Here is a 16,235-nt window from a genome sequence, read left to right on the forward strand (position 1 = left end):
TCAGGAGCTATCCACTTTCAGAAACAGAACAGATAATGGCTAACCAAAGATAAAGGAAATTCTCTCAAATGTATAGGATACCACGCAAACCCCACTCACATACTTCCCTTTTGCCCACTGAGATTACCTGCTTCCTGGAAGTAGGCCCGGACAGGGACAGAGGCATTGCTCCCTTGAGCATACAGAGCATACACATGCACAAGGTATGGTATCTTTGGTCTAAAGTTTCCTGGGAAGGAGATACAAATAGAGTCAGTCAGCCAGAAGAAGTATCACCAGAGCTCACACGCGGAACAGACCACTTGCGAAAAGCATGATGGCAACATGGCCACAGATCCTGTTTGAGATTTGCTACCTCAGTTTCTTTAGCCACACATAACCTGGAAAGAGGGTTACATGTCCTGTTTAGGGGGGATGGAAGACACATATGGAATTGCTCTAAGTCACACTGGGCATTTTCTAAAGAAAAGCCAGCATGGAAGCTAGGAAAGCAGGCAAAGCTCCTGTTACTCTCATCCACAGTATCCCATCCTTTTCTTAGAATGGAAATCAATCCCCCAGAATCCATCATAAAATGGTGGTCAAAATGCATCTCTTGCAGACCAGCATCAGACCTTTCCCTTTCAGACCAGCATCACATCACACCTCCTACTCCACCCACTGTGCAAGCACTGGGCTTCCTTCCTGCCCCTTTTGGCCCTTCCTCCCGGCCTCACCTATCAGCAAGGCACTGTTGCTGCCACTAGGCCTGCGTGTCCAATTTAACACCTCTGCAAGGTGGGACTCTCCTTCGCCGAGACTCTCTTCTCTCCACTCCACCACGTACTCCTTAGGCTGGGCATGCGGAGAGCTCGTGCTGGGCTTCCACGTCACATTGAAACCTAAGCCTTGGGCAACTAGCACCTCCACATCCTGTGGGCCAGGGAGATCTGGGGAGAAGTCAGATGGTTTGTTAGTACACAGAGCATCCCCTGAGGTTCTGGCTCTCTTCCCCAGCAGATTCTCCTCTGGGGTGACCAACACAAAGGATGCTTCCAGAGGTCTCTCCTCTCCCTACAGTTTGCACCCTCCCTAGCCCCTGTTGCATTTAAAACTCTTGTTGTTTTATCAAGCAGCGTCCTGGGTGGCTTGGGAGGAGGACACCGATCAGCAGGCGTCCTGCTGGGGCCCCATTTAGCAGATGGCATCCCTCGCGGTTCAAGGGATCTCAAACAGCTGCACGGTTCCAAGTTAGGACCCAGGTCACCTTGTCCCAAAACCTTCCCGCAGCAGCTGTGAGGGAGGGCTGGAGGCCCCAGGGGCACATCCAACATCGGAGATGGGCAGGTGGAAGGCTGGCTACCCCCAGAGAAGAGGACTGGCTCTTGGAAGGGCCAAGTGGAACCCCATCAGCCCCACATGTCACCTGCTAAACAAAAAGGTTTCCTGTCGCTCTTGGATGCTGGCAGTGACACTGCTGACGTGTGGGAGAGAGCAGGACAGCCGCTCCCTCCTCTGGACAGCTGCCACAAAGTGCTTGAGTCTCAATCCCAGAATCCTTCATTCAAAATCCCTGGCACTGGGCGACCCTCTGTAATACTGCTAGTCTGCACAAACAGCCCTCGGGACAGGACAGACACCTTGACTGTATAGCACTCGTACCTGCACAGCACTGCAGGTAGTTCATGCAATTTCAGCTACATTGGCTAGCTGCAGGAGTAGCAAGCAGACAACATAAGTTTATTCTTATTCCATTTGGGGAAGGGAGCGAGTCTTAGAAAATGAGGAGCTGCCATATATTGAGTCAGACCATTGGTCCATCTAGCTCCGTACTGTCTACCCAGACTGGCAGCAGCTTCTCCAAGGGTGCAGGCAGGAGTCTCTCTCGGCCCTATCTTGGAGATGCTAGAGAGGGAACGTGGAACCTTCTGCATGCAAGCAGGCAGGTGCTCTTCCCAGAGTGGCCCCATGCCCTAAGGGGATTTCTTACAGTGCTCACACATAGGATGGGAGACACGTCATCTACAAGGGTAAACCAGGGTTGACCCTGCTTAGCAAAGAAGCCAATGCATGCTTGCTACCTCAAGACCAGCTCTCCTCCCCTAGACCTACAATCCTCTCTTGTAGGTAGAATGTGGGGAGTGCGTAGAGGAAAGCACCACCACCTTTCTCTTCAGGGAAAGGACAACTCAGCTGTAATCTCATGAGGCGGGCAGGAAACATGCGGAAAAGGACTGGGCTGACCTCTTGCAGACAGTCCCCCAAGTCTACATTGCCCCTCCATCAACCCTTACCTGTTTGTTCCAAGCTCAGGTTGGCAGGCAGGGTCTGATCAACGGAATTGCGCGCCGAGACCCAGGCATAGCTGGCAGTGCGGGGAAGGGTAGCGTTGCAGCAAATGCATTGCATAGTGGTCACACCATTCTTGCGGCGGTCCCAGAAGGCAACTTCGTACACGGAGATGTTTCCCCGGGCTGCTTCTTGGTCAAGTGGCTGTAAAATTGTTGTAATGTTTTAACTTTATGCTGTCATTTATGTTAACCAATGTTTTAATTTCTCTGTTGTTGTTTATTTGTTTTAACTAATGTTTTAACTTTTCCATTGTCATTTTTGTTGTGAACCATCCGGAAACATAAGTTCTGGGCGGTATAAAAATAGGTTAGAATGAATGAATGAATGAAAGAAAGGGATGGCCAGGCAGGGGTTATGCCAGTCGAGAAAGGGTTAAAAAGGGCACCCTAAGTTGATGCCGAGTTGCAACATCAACCCACAGACACACATACTCTGACCAGAAAGGAAGCAGCTGATATTCACACGCAAGGCTGCCATCTAAATGCAGAGCTGACAAGTGAAAGGTCAGCAAAAACAGGATTTGAAAGCAGTTGCTTAAGAAGGTGAACAAGGGCCATTAAAATTTTTTTTGTTTAAGGCATTGAGGCTGACCTTGCCTGTTACTTTTCATCTGCAACTCTGGTCCCCCACCCCACAGCAGAAGGTCCCAACCCAGCAAGCTCCTAGGCAATCCTTGGGTTAGCAGTAAACTTCACTCATGAGAAGCTCTGCTTCAGGGGCCTCAGAGAAAGGCCGCTCAGCTGTTTCTAAGAGGAAGAGAAGGCAAAACTGCTGTCGAAAGATTTCAAGGAAAGGGGGAACTGGAGTCTGCAGATTTTACAAAGCAGCTGCCCTTCAGGGGAGGAGAGACTCTGAAAGAAACACGGACTTCTCAGTGAGCCTGGTAAAAAGATTCAGAAAACTGGCTGGTCTACAAACATGGAGTACATACGGAGGCTGTTCACATGCTTAGGCAAAACTGGGCTAATGAAGCCAAGCCTGGTCTTGCCCGTGTGTGAGAGACGCCGGGATCACACCCAATCCCGGAGGTGCCTCGGTGGCAAACCTGCCAAGACAGCCACCCCTTTTAAACGGGGTTAAGGGAGCGATCATCTGCCAGCCCCTGGGATCTGCATCATCGGCTGCATCGGGGAATCCTCATAATGCACCACACCCCTGTGCAGTGCATTATGGGAGTTCCAGGGGCCAGGGCAACACATCATGGCCCACAACCCTCCATGCTGCCCGAGGCAGCTGCATGCCTGGGCACACGATCTCCGCACCCAGACCAACAACGAGGATTGTCTACAGGGGAGCTAAGCCTTTTTAGGCTTCCTCCCCTGCCCCTTCAAGCCTAACCCCTGCTAACTAGGCAAAGAGGCACCTTTTAAATATGGTGATTTAGCAGCAGGAGAGCAACTGGCCCTATCCACCCCCAGCACAGCATCCTTCCAGTCACCATTCCTGGTGTCTGTTTTATGTTTCTTTTCAGATTGTGAGCCCTTTGGGGACAGGGAGCCATCTTGTTTGTTTATTATTTCTCTATGTAAACCGCTTTGGACACTTTTGTTAAAAAGCGGTATATAAATATTTGTCGTCGTTGCTCACAGATTGTGAGAAAGGGCTCACTGTGTGGCTCGATTTCCCCATGTAAAGCATATCTGGGATGACCTATACAAACCTTAGAGGGTTTGTTCAGAGACCTCAAGCTGGTGCTCTGTTGCTGCTGATAAGCATGTGTGATGCTTATGTTTAAGAAGCTGCCCTGAAATGGGTGTGAGTCAGCATCTTGTAGAGCTCTATTTGAAGGAGAGTTTTTGCACACCAGACACATAACCTTTGCAGCACCAGCCTGAGAACAAATTGAGCACAGAAGGAGGAGGGTATATAACCTGGAGCCACTCTATGTTCTACAGCAAGTTCTTCAGAAGTCATTAACTCAGCTCTATTTCATGCCATCTGCTTTTCTGACACCCAGGCTGCAAGTCTATGCACACGTGCTAGAGGTTCTGGCCCATCAGATTCTAAAGGACTGGTATAAACGTACAGAGGACTGCATCTTTGGAAATTGCACTTTGTGAAGAGTGCAACTGGTGGGTTATTGGGTTCTCATTTTGTATCTCTGATCAGCTGTCACACCTGCTCATTTCCCCAAAACGTGTGTGTACGTCAGCCCCATGGATGACATTGTAAAATTCTTGTGCAGTATTTTCATGTACTATTTGGTGAGACTACTTGAGTGGAAGGGTGTATACCACAGATCTATGCAGCACTTCAACAACCTCTGTTCCATTTTACAGAAAGCCAAGTGGCCATTTACAAGCATGATCACACAGCATGGATTCTTCTTAAGCAGGCCAAGCAGAGAGCTTATGCAGAAGCCAGATGCAAAGCAATCCTGACAAGGAATCCATTCCCTGGCACTGCAGCACGGGACTCCCTAGCACTGCACTAGAAAAACATTGATTCTAAGGGGAAGGTGCCCTGCTGACCTCCTTCTCTGCTAGCATAGCAACTTCTTATAGTTGCAGGGCTCAGCCTGTCCACGGGCAGTCCCTGGTTTGTGTAGCACTCTCAATTCCCACCATCTAGAAGTTCAAAAGCTGGACACATACTCCAGCTCAGGGGAAGCAGGGTGAGGGTGGACGACATGACAGCTTCCACTTAAGAAAGAAGGAACAGCAACTTTGTCGTCGTCATCGCAGAGATTAGTCTGAAAACATAGGCCTGAATAAGATTTCCCAGCAGCTGAAGGAATTTCAGTGCCCTGTAGAACCTTTTGCTCCTCTCCAGGATTTGCAGACTGTATTCTGCAAAATCATTTTTTAAAACAGGGTGAATCATGCGAATGAGCTCAGTTTGCCCAAATGCTACAGATTGTGTGAAGGGTCCCTCATGTGGGCCACACATTTGATCAGATGTGTGCCCCAATCTTACTTCCCATTGCAAGATGACGACGACAGATGAGAGTCCCCTGCATAACAGTACAGGCAATTTGGGAGCCTTCCCCGTCTTTCCCACAAGCCAAACAGAGCAAGGGTGCCCTTCTCATGTATGAGGGAAATCTCCCATTAACACAGAGCAACAATTCACCCTTCACTCAACTGAGCAGCAGACAGACTGGACTTTGCCCTTTGGTTCCCACTGATTCTGGGAGCAGAGATATGGTCCACCAGTGGAGATAAACATCCCGTCTCCTCACTGGATGAGCAAATTGCCTGGGGGTGGGGTGGGTTTATGTCCCCAGGCTAGAGGCTAGGAGGGATGCATGTGAAGGAGGCTGTGCTGGCCTGTTCCATGAGGAGGACTCAAGTCCCCCTCTGGCACCAATGCCTCTCTCAAAAGGTCACATGCAACAAGCGGAGAGGAGAGGAGAGCTGGTCTTGTGGTAGCAAGCATGACTTGTCCCCTTAAGCTAAGCAGGGTTCACCCTGGTTGCATATGAAAGGGAGACTAGAAGTGTGAGCAGCACTGTAAGACCTTCCCCTCAGGGGATGGAGCCACTCTGGGAAGAGCAGAAGGTTCCAAGTTCCCTCCCTGGCATCTCCAAGATAGGGCTGAGAGAGATTCCTGCCTGCAACCTTGGAGAAACTGCTGCCAGTCTGTGAAGACAATACTGAGCTAGATAGACCAATGGTCTGACTCGGTATATGGCAGCTTCCTATGTTCCTAAGCATGGATTAGAATCTGTGCTATAGGTTAGTATAGTATCTGTATGTTAGCATCTGGTTATACATTTAAAGGCCATAGATACATTGTGTTATACATTTATACATTGTGTTATACATTTTAAAGGCCATACATCTGTGTTATACATTTAAAGGCCATAGGCTCACAGCACATGCTTTCTGTACAGAAGATCTGATTCATAACGTCCCCTGCTAACTGAGCAAAGAGGCACTTTTTAAAAGTGGTGATTCTCTTTATTTAGCAGGGGGAGAACAACTGGCCCTATCCATCCCCAGGCACAGACAGCATCTATCCAGTGGCTGTTGCTGGTGTCTGTCTTATATTTCTTTTTCTAGATTGTGAGCCCTTTGGGGACAGGCAGCCATTTTATTTACTTACCGGTATTTTAAAAATATCTATATAAACAGCTTTGGGAACTTTTTTTTAAAAAGTGTTCTCTCTCAGAAAGGGAGAAGGTACCTTCTTTAGTGAGACCGTGAATTCTTTAATGCTTGCTTCTTTAAAGCCTCTGCCTGCCTCTCTCTCTCTCGCTCTCTCTCTCTCTCTCTCTCACACACACACACACACTTATTTGCAAGCCACAAAGAGAGATTTTGCTCCTGAACAACATGGTTTCCCCACTCCCTCAGATCATCTTTAGCTGATCTGGACTGAGTTGTAAGTCGGCCACATGAATACTGCACATAATAGGCCAATGGGATCCACCTTACCTTCCAGAGGAGGAGGAGGCTTGGCTCCCGATTCTCAGAAGCACCCATTTTTCGCCAGACATCTACCTGACCCAGTGGAGCTAAGGGCAACAGAGAGGCACCAGGAGATTAGCGACAAATAACAGAGCAGCTAGACACTCGAAAGTATTCCCTCCAAAGCACAAGGGCAAAAGACCCATGCACAATCTGCTCTTCTCATATGGATACAAATAAGAAGTATAAAGGCAGTTCATCAAAGATGAGGCTTGACTCTAGCCGAGGCTGCTCTGAGGTCACTGTTATAACTCACTAGATCTACCCCCTCCCAGAGATGGAACAGAATCTTGGAGGCCCAAATTCCTCCCCCACCCGCCCACCACAAAATCATTCAGTATTAGGTCTGGTCCAGCCTAAGGTACCTCCTAACATAAGAACCTCTTCACACATCTTTTATTTGTACACCAGTGTTATAATGCAAGATGTACACATGAATGTGACAAACAGGTATTTGAAAACACACAGAATATTGGCCGAGCTTTTGCTGCTGCTGCTGCTACTACATCTCTCTATAGTCACAATGGGTTTCTGCTTCCTCCAGAATTGTACCTACCAGCCTCGAGGCTTTGAAAAAACTGGGAAGAACTCCAATCGCTCCAGAAACCTTTTAGGTTTTTTAGGATGCACTGTACTTGCACTTCATACCAAGTGAATGGCTTCAGGTCATCTAAGCCATGGCTTTCCTGATTTACATGGTCCTCACTTACCTGGGGAAAAAGAAAGAACAGTAGTATAATGCTGCTAGGCAGAGATGGGAGGGACAGGCACTGGTATAGTATGGCCTAGTAATCAGAGCAGGGGCTTGAAGCTAGGATTCCTGGGTTCTGTGTCCAGCTTCTACCTGGGCTCTTAGTTCTACGGAGCTCTGGTAGCATTGTACTGTCAGGGACCACTATCCCCTATGACCCTCGTTTTCTCTTTCTTGGGGGTGGGGTCATCTGGTCCCCACACCGCATATGCTTACACACTCACACACACAACCAAAAGATCTGCTGGCAGCACCAGGCAGCACCAGCACCAGTACAAAAAATCCCCCTGCTCTGGCATCACCATTCTAACAGCTGGGGTGGTACAGGCTTGATATTTCCTAGGATTGTTGTTTGCAGCAAACGTGTCATGGGGTGGGGTGGCATGAAGCATTCTCCAAAAAGAGCATTGCCTCCCTAAGGGGTGGGGGGGACCTTTTGCTATCAAACAGCAGTCCTTCCCCCTCTCTTACCAAAGCACTTGCCAGGAGAGGAAGGCTGCTTTGAGCATCACCTCCTTCAGAATAGCTGCAGCAGTCACTTTGCAGGAGATGGGACTCCTACCCAGGTATATGGAGCCCAATTCTCCTCTCTTGGGTGCCCAGAAGGAGGTTCCCACTCCACATGGCCCTGCAGATCCTCTTCTTGAAAAAGCAGGCAAACACTTTTGCCCCTTGGTGGGGGGGGCTTTTTACAGGAATCGGGGAAAGTGTTTGGCAAAAAGAGAGAGTCCATGTTCCATCTCAGGGGATGGGGCCCCTCTAGAAAGAGCGCCTGCCTGCTTACACGCAGAAGGTTTCAAGTTCCCTCCCTGGCTTCTCCAAGATAGGGCTGAGAGAGGCTCCTGCCTGCAACCTTGGAGAAGCCGCTGCCAGTCTGTGAAGACAATACTGAGCTAGATAGACCAATGGTATGACTCCGTATATGGCAGCTTCCTACGTTTCCTATGTTTCCTAAGCCAAGCCAGAAAGCAACTGATGGGGTGGGAAGACAGACACCACAAACTCACATAGGTCCATTCATGATCGTTGGCAATCCTATACTGAAGAGCACAGAGGAGGGGCTGGTGGCTGCGCAATTCAGACCAATGAGGGTTTTCCCATCTCACTTCAGCCTTAAAGGAATTTACTTTCACGCGGTGCAGAACAGGAGGAGGGGGTTTCACTGAAAGAAGCAAAAAAAAGGGACAAAAAATTTCAGGCACCCACAATACTGTTTCTAACCACACCGTTCCACTTCCTTGTCAGCACTGGACATTCTGGCCCAGCGTCCAACTCCTAGTCAGCCTCATCCCAAATCCATTAATAAAGGAACAAGTGGGCAAATAGGTACGTGTGCTCAGTCGCAAGAGTTGAGAAATCTGGGAATATAATCAGGGTTTTGCATGTCCATGATCCCATAGAGGAAGCTCAACCTTTTGTGGAGTTATTCTCAAGTGTCACCTTTCAATTCTGAAAGAGATGGCTGGGTCAACTTTCCTGGAGGCTGGGAGGTAACACTATTATTATTATTTATTTTTATTAATCACTGTTTCTGAATTGCAGAATACAGACATATGCACTACACACTTCACTGAAATAAAGTAAAGGTAAAGTGTGCCATCGAGTCGGTGTCAACTCCTGGTGACCACAGAGCCCTGTGGTTGTCTTTGGTGGAATACAGGAGGGATTTACCATTGCCATCTCCTGCGCAGTATGAGATGATGCCTTTCAGCATCTTCCTATATTGCTGCTGCCCAATATAAGTGTTTCCCATAGTCTAGGAAACATACAAGCGGGGCTTCGAACCGGCAGTGCAACTACAGGTGAAACTCGGAAAATTAGAATATCGTGCAAAAGTCCATTAATTTCAGTAATGCAAATTAAAAGGTGAAACTGATATATGAGACAGACGCATTACATGCAAAGCGAGAGAAGTCAAGCCTTAATTTGTTATAATTGTGATGATCATGGCGTACAGCTCATGAAAACCCCAAATCCACAATCTCAGAAAATTAGAATATTACATGGAACCAAGAAGACAAGGATTGAAGAATAGAACAATATCAGACCTCTGAAAAGTATAAGCATGTATATGTATTCAGTACTTGGTTTGGGCCCCTTTTGCAGCACTTACTGCCTCAATGTGGCGTGGCATGGATGCTATCAGCCTGTGGCACTGATGAGGTATTATGGAAGACCAGGATGCTTCATTAGCGGCCTTCAGCAATTCTGCATTGTTTGGTCTCATGTCTCTCATCCTTCTCTTGGCAATGCCCCATAGATTCTCTATGGGGTCAGGTCAGGCGAGTTTGCTGGCCAATCAAGCACAGTACACTGTATACTTTTCAGAGGTCCGATATTGTTCTATTCTTCAATCCTTGTCTTCTTGGTTCCATGTAATATTCTAATTTTCTGAGATTGTGGATTTGGGGTTTTCATGAGCTGTACGCCATGATCATCACAATTATAACAAATTAAGGCTTGACTTATCTCGCTTTGCATGTAATGTGTCTGTCTCATATATCAGTTTCACCTTTTAATTTGCATTACTGAAATTAATGGACTTTTGCACGATATTCTAATTTTCCGAGTTTCACCTGTACTTTAAAACAAAAAAAAAGATCATGGATGCAGAATGCCAAATCTAATTTGATGCATTGGCATAATTTGGATTTCTATAACACATTTTTGACTTAATGAGTTTTAGCAGAGTACACACAGGTTTGAATACAGTAGAGTACAGTAGTATGAGTGGAAGGAAGGGGAAGAAGTGGTGCAGGAACGTGGCGGGGAGGGGATAATTAGAATGGAATGGAAGCTGTTTGAGTAAAGAAAATATAGTCCACTGAAAAATTCATCCAGATTATTTCAGATGCCAGTCTTTCAGACTGTAGAAGTTGCATTTTTTATTGAGCAAACAAATGCTGAAATTCCCTGAATTCTCCATTCATGGCTTGACTATGGAAGTCCCGAGTGGAACTTTTTAAGTACCAAAAGTCTTACCAGCTCACTTGACCACCCATGTGTACGTCTGTGTCACAGGGCAAATTGAAGACCTCATCTTGCAAGCTGCTCACCTAGAGCTGTCCCAGACAGCAGGCTTTACCGCGGGTTTTCTGAGAGGCTTTACTGCGAGTTCGAAATGGGGTGTGTGTGCAAAAAGTGGTTTTTTTTTACCCCAGATATAAATCAGGCCACACACTACGACGGGCAATGAAAAACCGGAGGTGTGTATGAAGTGCTCCCCAATAACTCGCAGGAACTTTGGGGTAAATTTGGCCAATATGTGAATGCAAACCTCCATTCCAGAGGAGATGCAAACTAAAAGCCGTGTGTGAAAAACTTCCTGGAAATTCTCTCACCTTAGGTGCAGTTATAAACCTGCTTAGGGAAATTATAACTACACCCACGGACAGCTTTCAAGACCTGCTCCTCAAATTGCCCTGGTCTACACAGGTGGCAGGAAGACTGGGATAGGTTTTTTTTACTTCTTCACAAGGCTTTCTAGACCCTCCCGCCAAGCACTTTGGCCCCCTTGAACCCATTTTCTCTGACCTATCTCAACCAGGTTGAACACTAATTCATTGGATGTTGTTGTCCCAGCCACACTGTGAGCTTCCAGCCAAACTTTGTATTTGTCCCCATGTGTCAGGTTGCGTCTTCCAATATCAAACCAGTTCTGTTTATTCGGGACCTCCGCTCTGCGGGCTGGGCCACGACGGCTGTTGAAGAAACCAAAAGAGACAGAGATTAAAGCAATGGCTCATGGAACACCATGCAATCTGAAGAACTGGACATTTGCCCCTTATTAAACATCCAAACCATCCACCATTCACCCTTTGCCTTCCTTGGAAAAATCCAAGTTCTGCAATTGCACCAAATCAAGTTCAAAATAGAGCATAAAAACAGTTATGCAAAACAGAAACATGTATAATCTGTGTTTCGTGTGATTTATTCGGAGTTCAAAATTTGCAGATTTGTGGCTCCTTGACTTTGCATTTTCTCTGTTTCACTGAGGGACAAAATGTCTGTGTGCCTGCACACTCACTCCTCCAGGAAAAACAGATCCATGATGTATATAATACCCATTTTAACAGTCCTTGTGAGCACAGGGATTTACTTCAAAACCAAATTAAAACATCTTTACAATATAACTTTAGCTACTTAATATTCAAGATGTCCAGACAGGGTTGGACAGCTATTAAAGTGGTGATTCTCTTCATTTACCAGGGGGAGAGCCCAGCACAGCATCCCTCCAGTGGGTGTTGCTGGTCTATCTCATGTTTCTTTCTTTCTTTTTTCAGACTGTGAGTCCTTTGGGGATAGGGAGCCATTTTATTTATATCTGTGTAGGCTGCTTTGGAAACTTTAGTTGAAAATATTCGTTGTATTGTATTGTGTTGAGATCAGCATAACTGAGTCTTAATTTGCATAATTTTTATCTTGGCACAAAGTGGGGCAAGGAATACTGTTGCTCCATGATTTGCTGACCTGAAAGATTGCTCTACAACAAGCTTGAAAATAGTCACTTGCCTGGTTGCCGGTGGCGAGTTATGAATTGCCTCCAAGCAACCAGGTAGATAATTTGGCTCTTCCCCCACCCCTGCCACCCTGCTTTAGGCCCCAAATGAAGAAGAAGAAGAAGAGGTGGCGGTGGCGGCAGCGGCGACACTTGTATAGTCCTTTCCATTATATTCAAAATGCTTCACATCAAGGATGAGACAAATGGAGGCAATGGCCTCAGAAGGCAAGTGCAGACAACCCACCCTGCACCTCACTGTGAGTGTCACCCCACCTGCCTGCTGTTGGTTCCCTGTCACTGCCCCTCTTCCATGCTCTTTTGTGTTGCTGGCCCCACCCCAGTGGCTTCAACCCCTCGGCCAGAGCCTGCTGGGGCTGCCCTCCTCTTCGATTTCCCTTCTCCAGCCTCCCACTCCTGGGGTGCCCTCTGCCTGCCCGCCCTCACTGCCCTTGATGTAGCAGCAGGCACTTTGGGCCCCTCTGTGGCCTCCACTGCTCCAACCAGCAGCAGCTACTGGCTCCCTCACTCCGCTTCCACTTCTTGCTGCGCCGCCCCGCCCCACCCCAGTACCACACTTCACTTCATCTCCTCCAGTCAAGCATCCCACGGAAAAGTCCTTTTCGAAAAAGGGAGAAGGCAGCTTAGGGAATGCCAAGGCAAGGCCTCTTCTGTGGGAGGCCTGAATGGAGGGTATGGAGCAGACAAGCGTGGTGCTGGGGAGACAGTTGCGGCAAGTGGGTGGATGGCAAGCTGGTAGCCATTGCGGGCTGGAGAGTGGCGATGACAGAGAGGCCCAGGGCAGGAGAAGCAGCCAGAGGCATACGGCTACATCAAGAGCAGTGTTGGTGGCTAAAAATCAGAAAGAGGGAGTGTTATCTTTAGAGGACTGGTATAATAAACTTTGGTATACAGCAACAGCTGAAAAACTACCCTATTATTTAAACATTGAAAAAGGTATAATTCCATCTTTATCTTTCGCCCCACTATTTGGCCTGATCTAATATTATTCTTGAATTATAAAAATTATGGAAGGGATCAATTCAGTTGATTCAAGTTTGGAAAGATGTATTTGTTTAAGAATGAGGTTGATGTACATGGTTATCTAGCAAACATTTTGTTTTTATTTGTTTGGGCTTTTATAGTACAGTGTTTTAAAAATAAAGTGAAAGGAGAAACAAAAGAAAAAGCAGCGTCGGCGGGCAGGCATAGGAACATAGGAAGCTGCCATATACTGAGTCTGACCATAGGTCCATCTAGCTCAGTATTGTCTTCACAGACTGGCAGCAGCTTCTCCAAGGTGGCAGGCAGGAATCTCTCTCAGTCCTCATTTCTGTCTCAGGGAACTTAGAACCTTCTGCTCTTCTCAGAGTGGCTCCATCCCCTGAGGGGAATATCTTACAGTGCTCACTAGTCAAGTCTCCCTTTCATATGCAACCAAGGCGGACCCTGCTTAGCTAAGGGGACAAGTCATGCTTGCTACCACAAGACAAGCAGAGGGGGATGTGGGCAAGGTGAGAGAGGAGAGAGGCAGGCAGCATAAGTGGGCTCTGGTGAGGCAGAGCTGATGAGCCAGGAATGTTCCTTGTGCCTCAGCTCAGACAGCCAACTGCATTGAGCTACTCTTGCTACTATTTCACATACAGTGTTAACATTTCTATTTAGCATATTTATTTATTTAACAATATAAAATCCCCAAAACTGCTAAACACTGTACAAAAATTAGAAATAAAACCAGTCTGGCCCATTGGCTTATAATCCAAAAATAGTCATGAGACATTAGGAGAAAGGGGAAATAAAGTAAAAGGGAAGGAAGGAAAGTCAGCTGGGTATAGTCAGTGTGAACAGACACTTGGAAGGGTGACGTAATGAGAGTCTAGGATACATTACAAAATAAGCTGGCACCAGATGTCTCTTCTGTCTGCCCGAGTATACATATGCAACAAAATGAAGTGGTAAAATGTTGAGTTGGCATGTACCAGTTCAGACTGCAGATAGCGGACATTTATGAACGCTCCCCTGCAGTAAACATTTGCTACACACAGAAAAGGAGGAGAGCTGGTCTTGCAGTAGCAAGCATGAGTTGTCCTCTTTGCTAAGCATAGTCTGTCCTGGTTTGCATTTGGATGGGTGGCTACACTTGCGTTTTGGGCGGTATACAAATGTGTTACATACATACATACATACATACGCACGCGTGATCACTATCTGCGGTAAGATATTCCCCTTAGGAGATGGGGTTGTAGCTCAGTGGTAGAGCATTGGCTTGCATGCAGAAGGTCCCAGGTTCATGCCCTGGAATCTCCCGGTAGGGCTGGGAAAGACTCCTGCCTGAAACCCTGGAGAGCCACTGCCAGGCAGTGTAGACATAGACAATACTGACCGAGACAGACCAATGGTCTGACACAGTATCAGACAGCGTCTTCTGTTCCTAAGAAAACCAGTACAGCAGGAAAAGGCCTGAGCTTGAACCTTTATGCCATACACAATCATTTTCTATTGTCAGGGAGTTTGGGTTTGTTTTTGTATATGGAAGCACTGAAAGCCGCTGTAGTCTGAAGTACTGTGGAGCATTCGACCATTTGACCCCACCCAGGGCAGTCCCCATCGGGGTGCGGGGCTGGGGGCAAATCAGCACATGCGGCGCCGCCTTAACATTTCCCACTGCTGCCGGGAGCTGAGGCGGGTGCGTGGGCAGCCTCGCCAAGCTGCTCGCTGCCTCGGCCAATGCTCACCTCACCCCCCACCCTGCCGCATGCTGGACTTTAGCATGGGACTTTCTATACACACAGCGTATGCTTTGAATTAGAGCTGCTCCTTTGAAGTACAATCCAGCATGTTTACATATATGTAATACGCCACAGGACTCAAACCAAGGACTCTGGCACGGCAACCCCGACATCACACAGCCCTATCCTACGCAGAATTAGGCCCTCCTAAACCACAGGCAGAGGGAGCTAGTTAGTGCCCAACTCGGCCTGGGAATGCGACTTCAATCCCTGCACCACCCTCCGGTGTATCAGATGCGCTGTCAAAAGCATAGTTACAACGGCTGGACTCAGATAAGAGAAGCTGGAACCCACAGGCCCCTCCACATTACTATCCATAGTAATGTCATTCATGAGCAGTGCGAGAGAAGCTCAAAGGGGCAAGGCTCATTTATGGTCAGGTTTCAAAACGCTCTTAAGAAAACACATACACTATAAAGGAGCCTTATTATTCTTCGCCTTCTTCTATGCATTTTCAGTTGTGAAGTTTTTGCAAGCTAATGCCCACAATCTCCAGCGCCACTTCCCCTCTCTGGCGTGGCCAACGCTCACCTCCAAACCAGTCCCCTTTCCACTCCTGGTGAGCCCTTGAGGAAAATTCTTTGGCCACCGCTAATTACACTTCCCCTTGCTTCCTCTCTGTGCCGATGCATCGTGGGGGTTGTAGTTTTCCAAGGAACCACTGTGAAATGCCTCTTGAAGGCATCCAGAGAACCCTGGAAGACTACAAGCCCCATGGTGTTTTGCGCGCGTGCTAGGGACTGCTCCCCCTGGGTGCAGGTGGAGACTGGTCTGGAGCGTGTCGTGGGGCCGTCACATCGGCTAGTCACCCATGAATAAAAAGGCAAGAGGGGGTTGGGGGTTGGGCTACTGCGTTGTGATGCCCAAGCGACCCCCGTCCCCAACCTCCCTGGCAGGCAGGCGGGCGGCACAAGCAAGGCTGCTGAGCGAGCTGCTAATCCCCACTCGCAACGCCACTGGTGTAGGAGAGCTGAAAAGGAGGGAGCGGCAGGCAAGACCATGGAGGATTTTAGGAGCCTTGTGCTATCCAGGAATAGACAGGAATCCACTGAAGGGGTTTAAGGAGGAGCTTGACGTGATGATAGAGGTGAATGATTTTGGCAGCAGCGTGCTGGATAGAGGTGAGAGGAAAAGATGAGTCAGTGGGAGACGAGGAGAGGAGAGGAGAAGCACTGCCGCTGCTGCCGCGGGGCCCCTCCAAACGCGGGGCCTGAGGCGACTGCACCAGTTGCCTCACCCTAAGGACGGGCCTGACTCCGCCTCATGCCTAGACTCAGGCAATCATCTGTGATTTTTTTCATAAAGAAGTTAAGGTGCTGAGAGAGATTTTACTAATGGAGAGAGGGACAATAGGATCAAATTATTCAGTCTGATTACTGCTGTAAGATTCACAACATTCATCATCATCATCATCATCATCATCACATTTATTTCCCACTCTTCCTCCAAGGAGC

The 16,235-nt window shown here is 47.8% G+C and overlaps 1 protein-coding gene across 5 annotated transcripts in view; it reads right to left on the minus strand.

Annotated features, from left to right (window-relative positions):
- Positions 1-16,235, minus strand: part of IL27RA (interleukin 27 receptor subunit alpha) — a 43,705-nt gene that overhangs the window by 13,503 nt on the left and 13,967 nt on the right. For 4 of the 5 annotated variants that reach the window (XM_053299748.1, XM_053299746.1, XM_053299750.1 and 1 more), the window contains exons 5-11: positions 11,029-11,195; positions 8,502-8,656; positions 7,300-7,453; positions 6,711-6,790; positions 2,274-2,472; positions 717-929; positions 128-229 (exon numbers count right to left, since the gene is read on the minus strand). In XM_053299748.1, coding sequence (XP_053155723.1) covers positions 128-229; positions 717-929; positions 2,274-2,472; positions 6,711-6,790; positions 7,300-7,453; positions 8,502-8,656; positions 11,029-11,195 — 1,070 coding nt within the window. Of the gene's footprint in view, positions 1-127; positions 230-716; positions 930-2,273; positions 2,473-6,710; positions 6,791-7,299; positions 7,454-8,501; positions 8,657-11,028; positions 11,196-11,700; positions 12,088-16,235 lie in introns of those variants that run through there. The other variant, XM_053299751.1, reaches the window with a different exon arrangement.

Source organism: Hemicordylus capensis, chromosome 2 (genome assembly GCF_027244095.1).
Source record: "Hemicordylus capensis ecotype Gifberg chromosome 2, rHemCap1.1.pri, whole genome shotgun sequence".
In the NCBI taxonomy this organism is placed as follows: Eukaryota; Metazoa; Chordata; class Lepidosauria; order Squamata; family Cordylidae; genus Hemicordylus; species Hemicordylus capensis.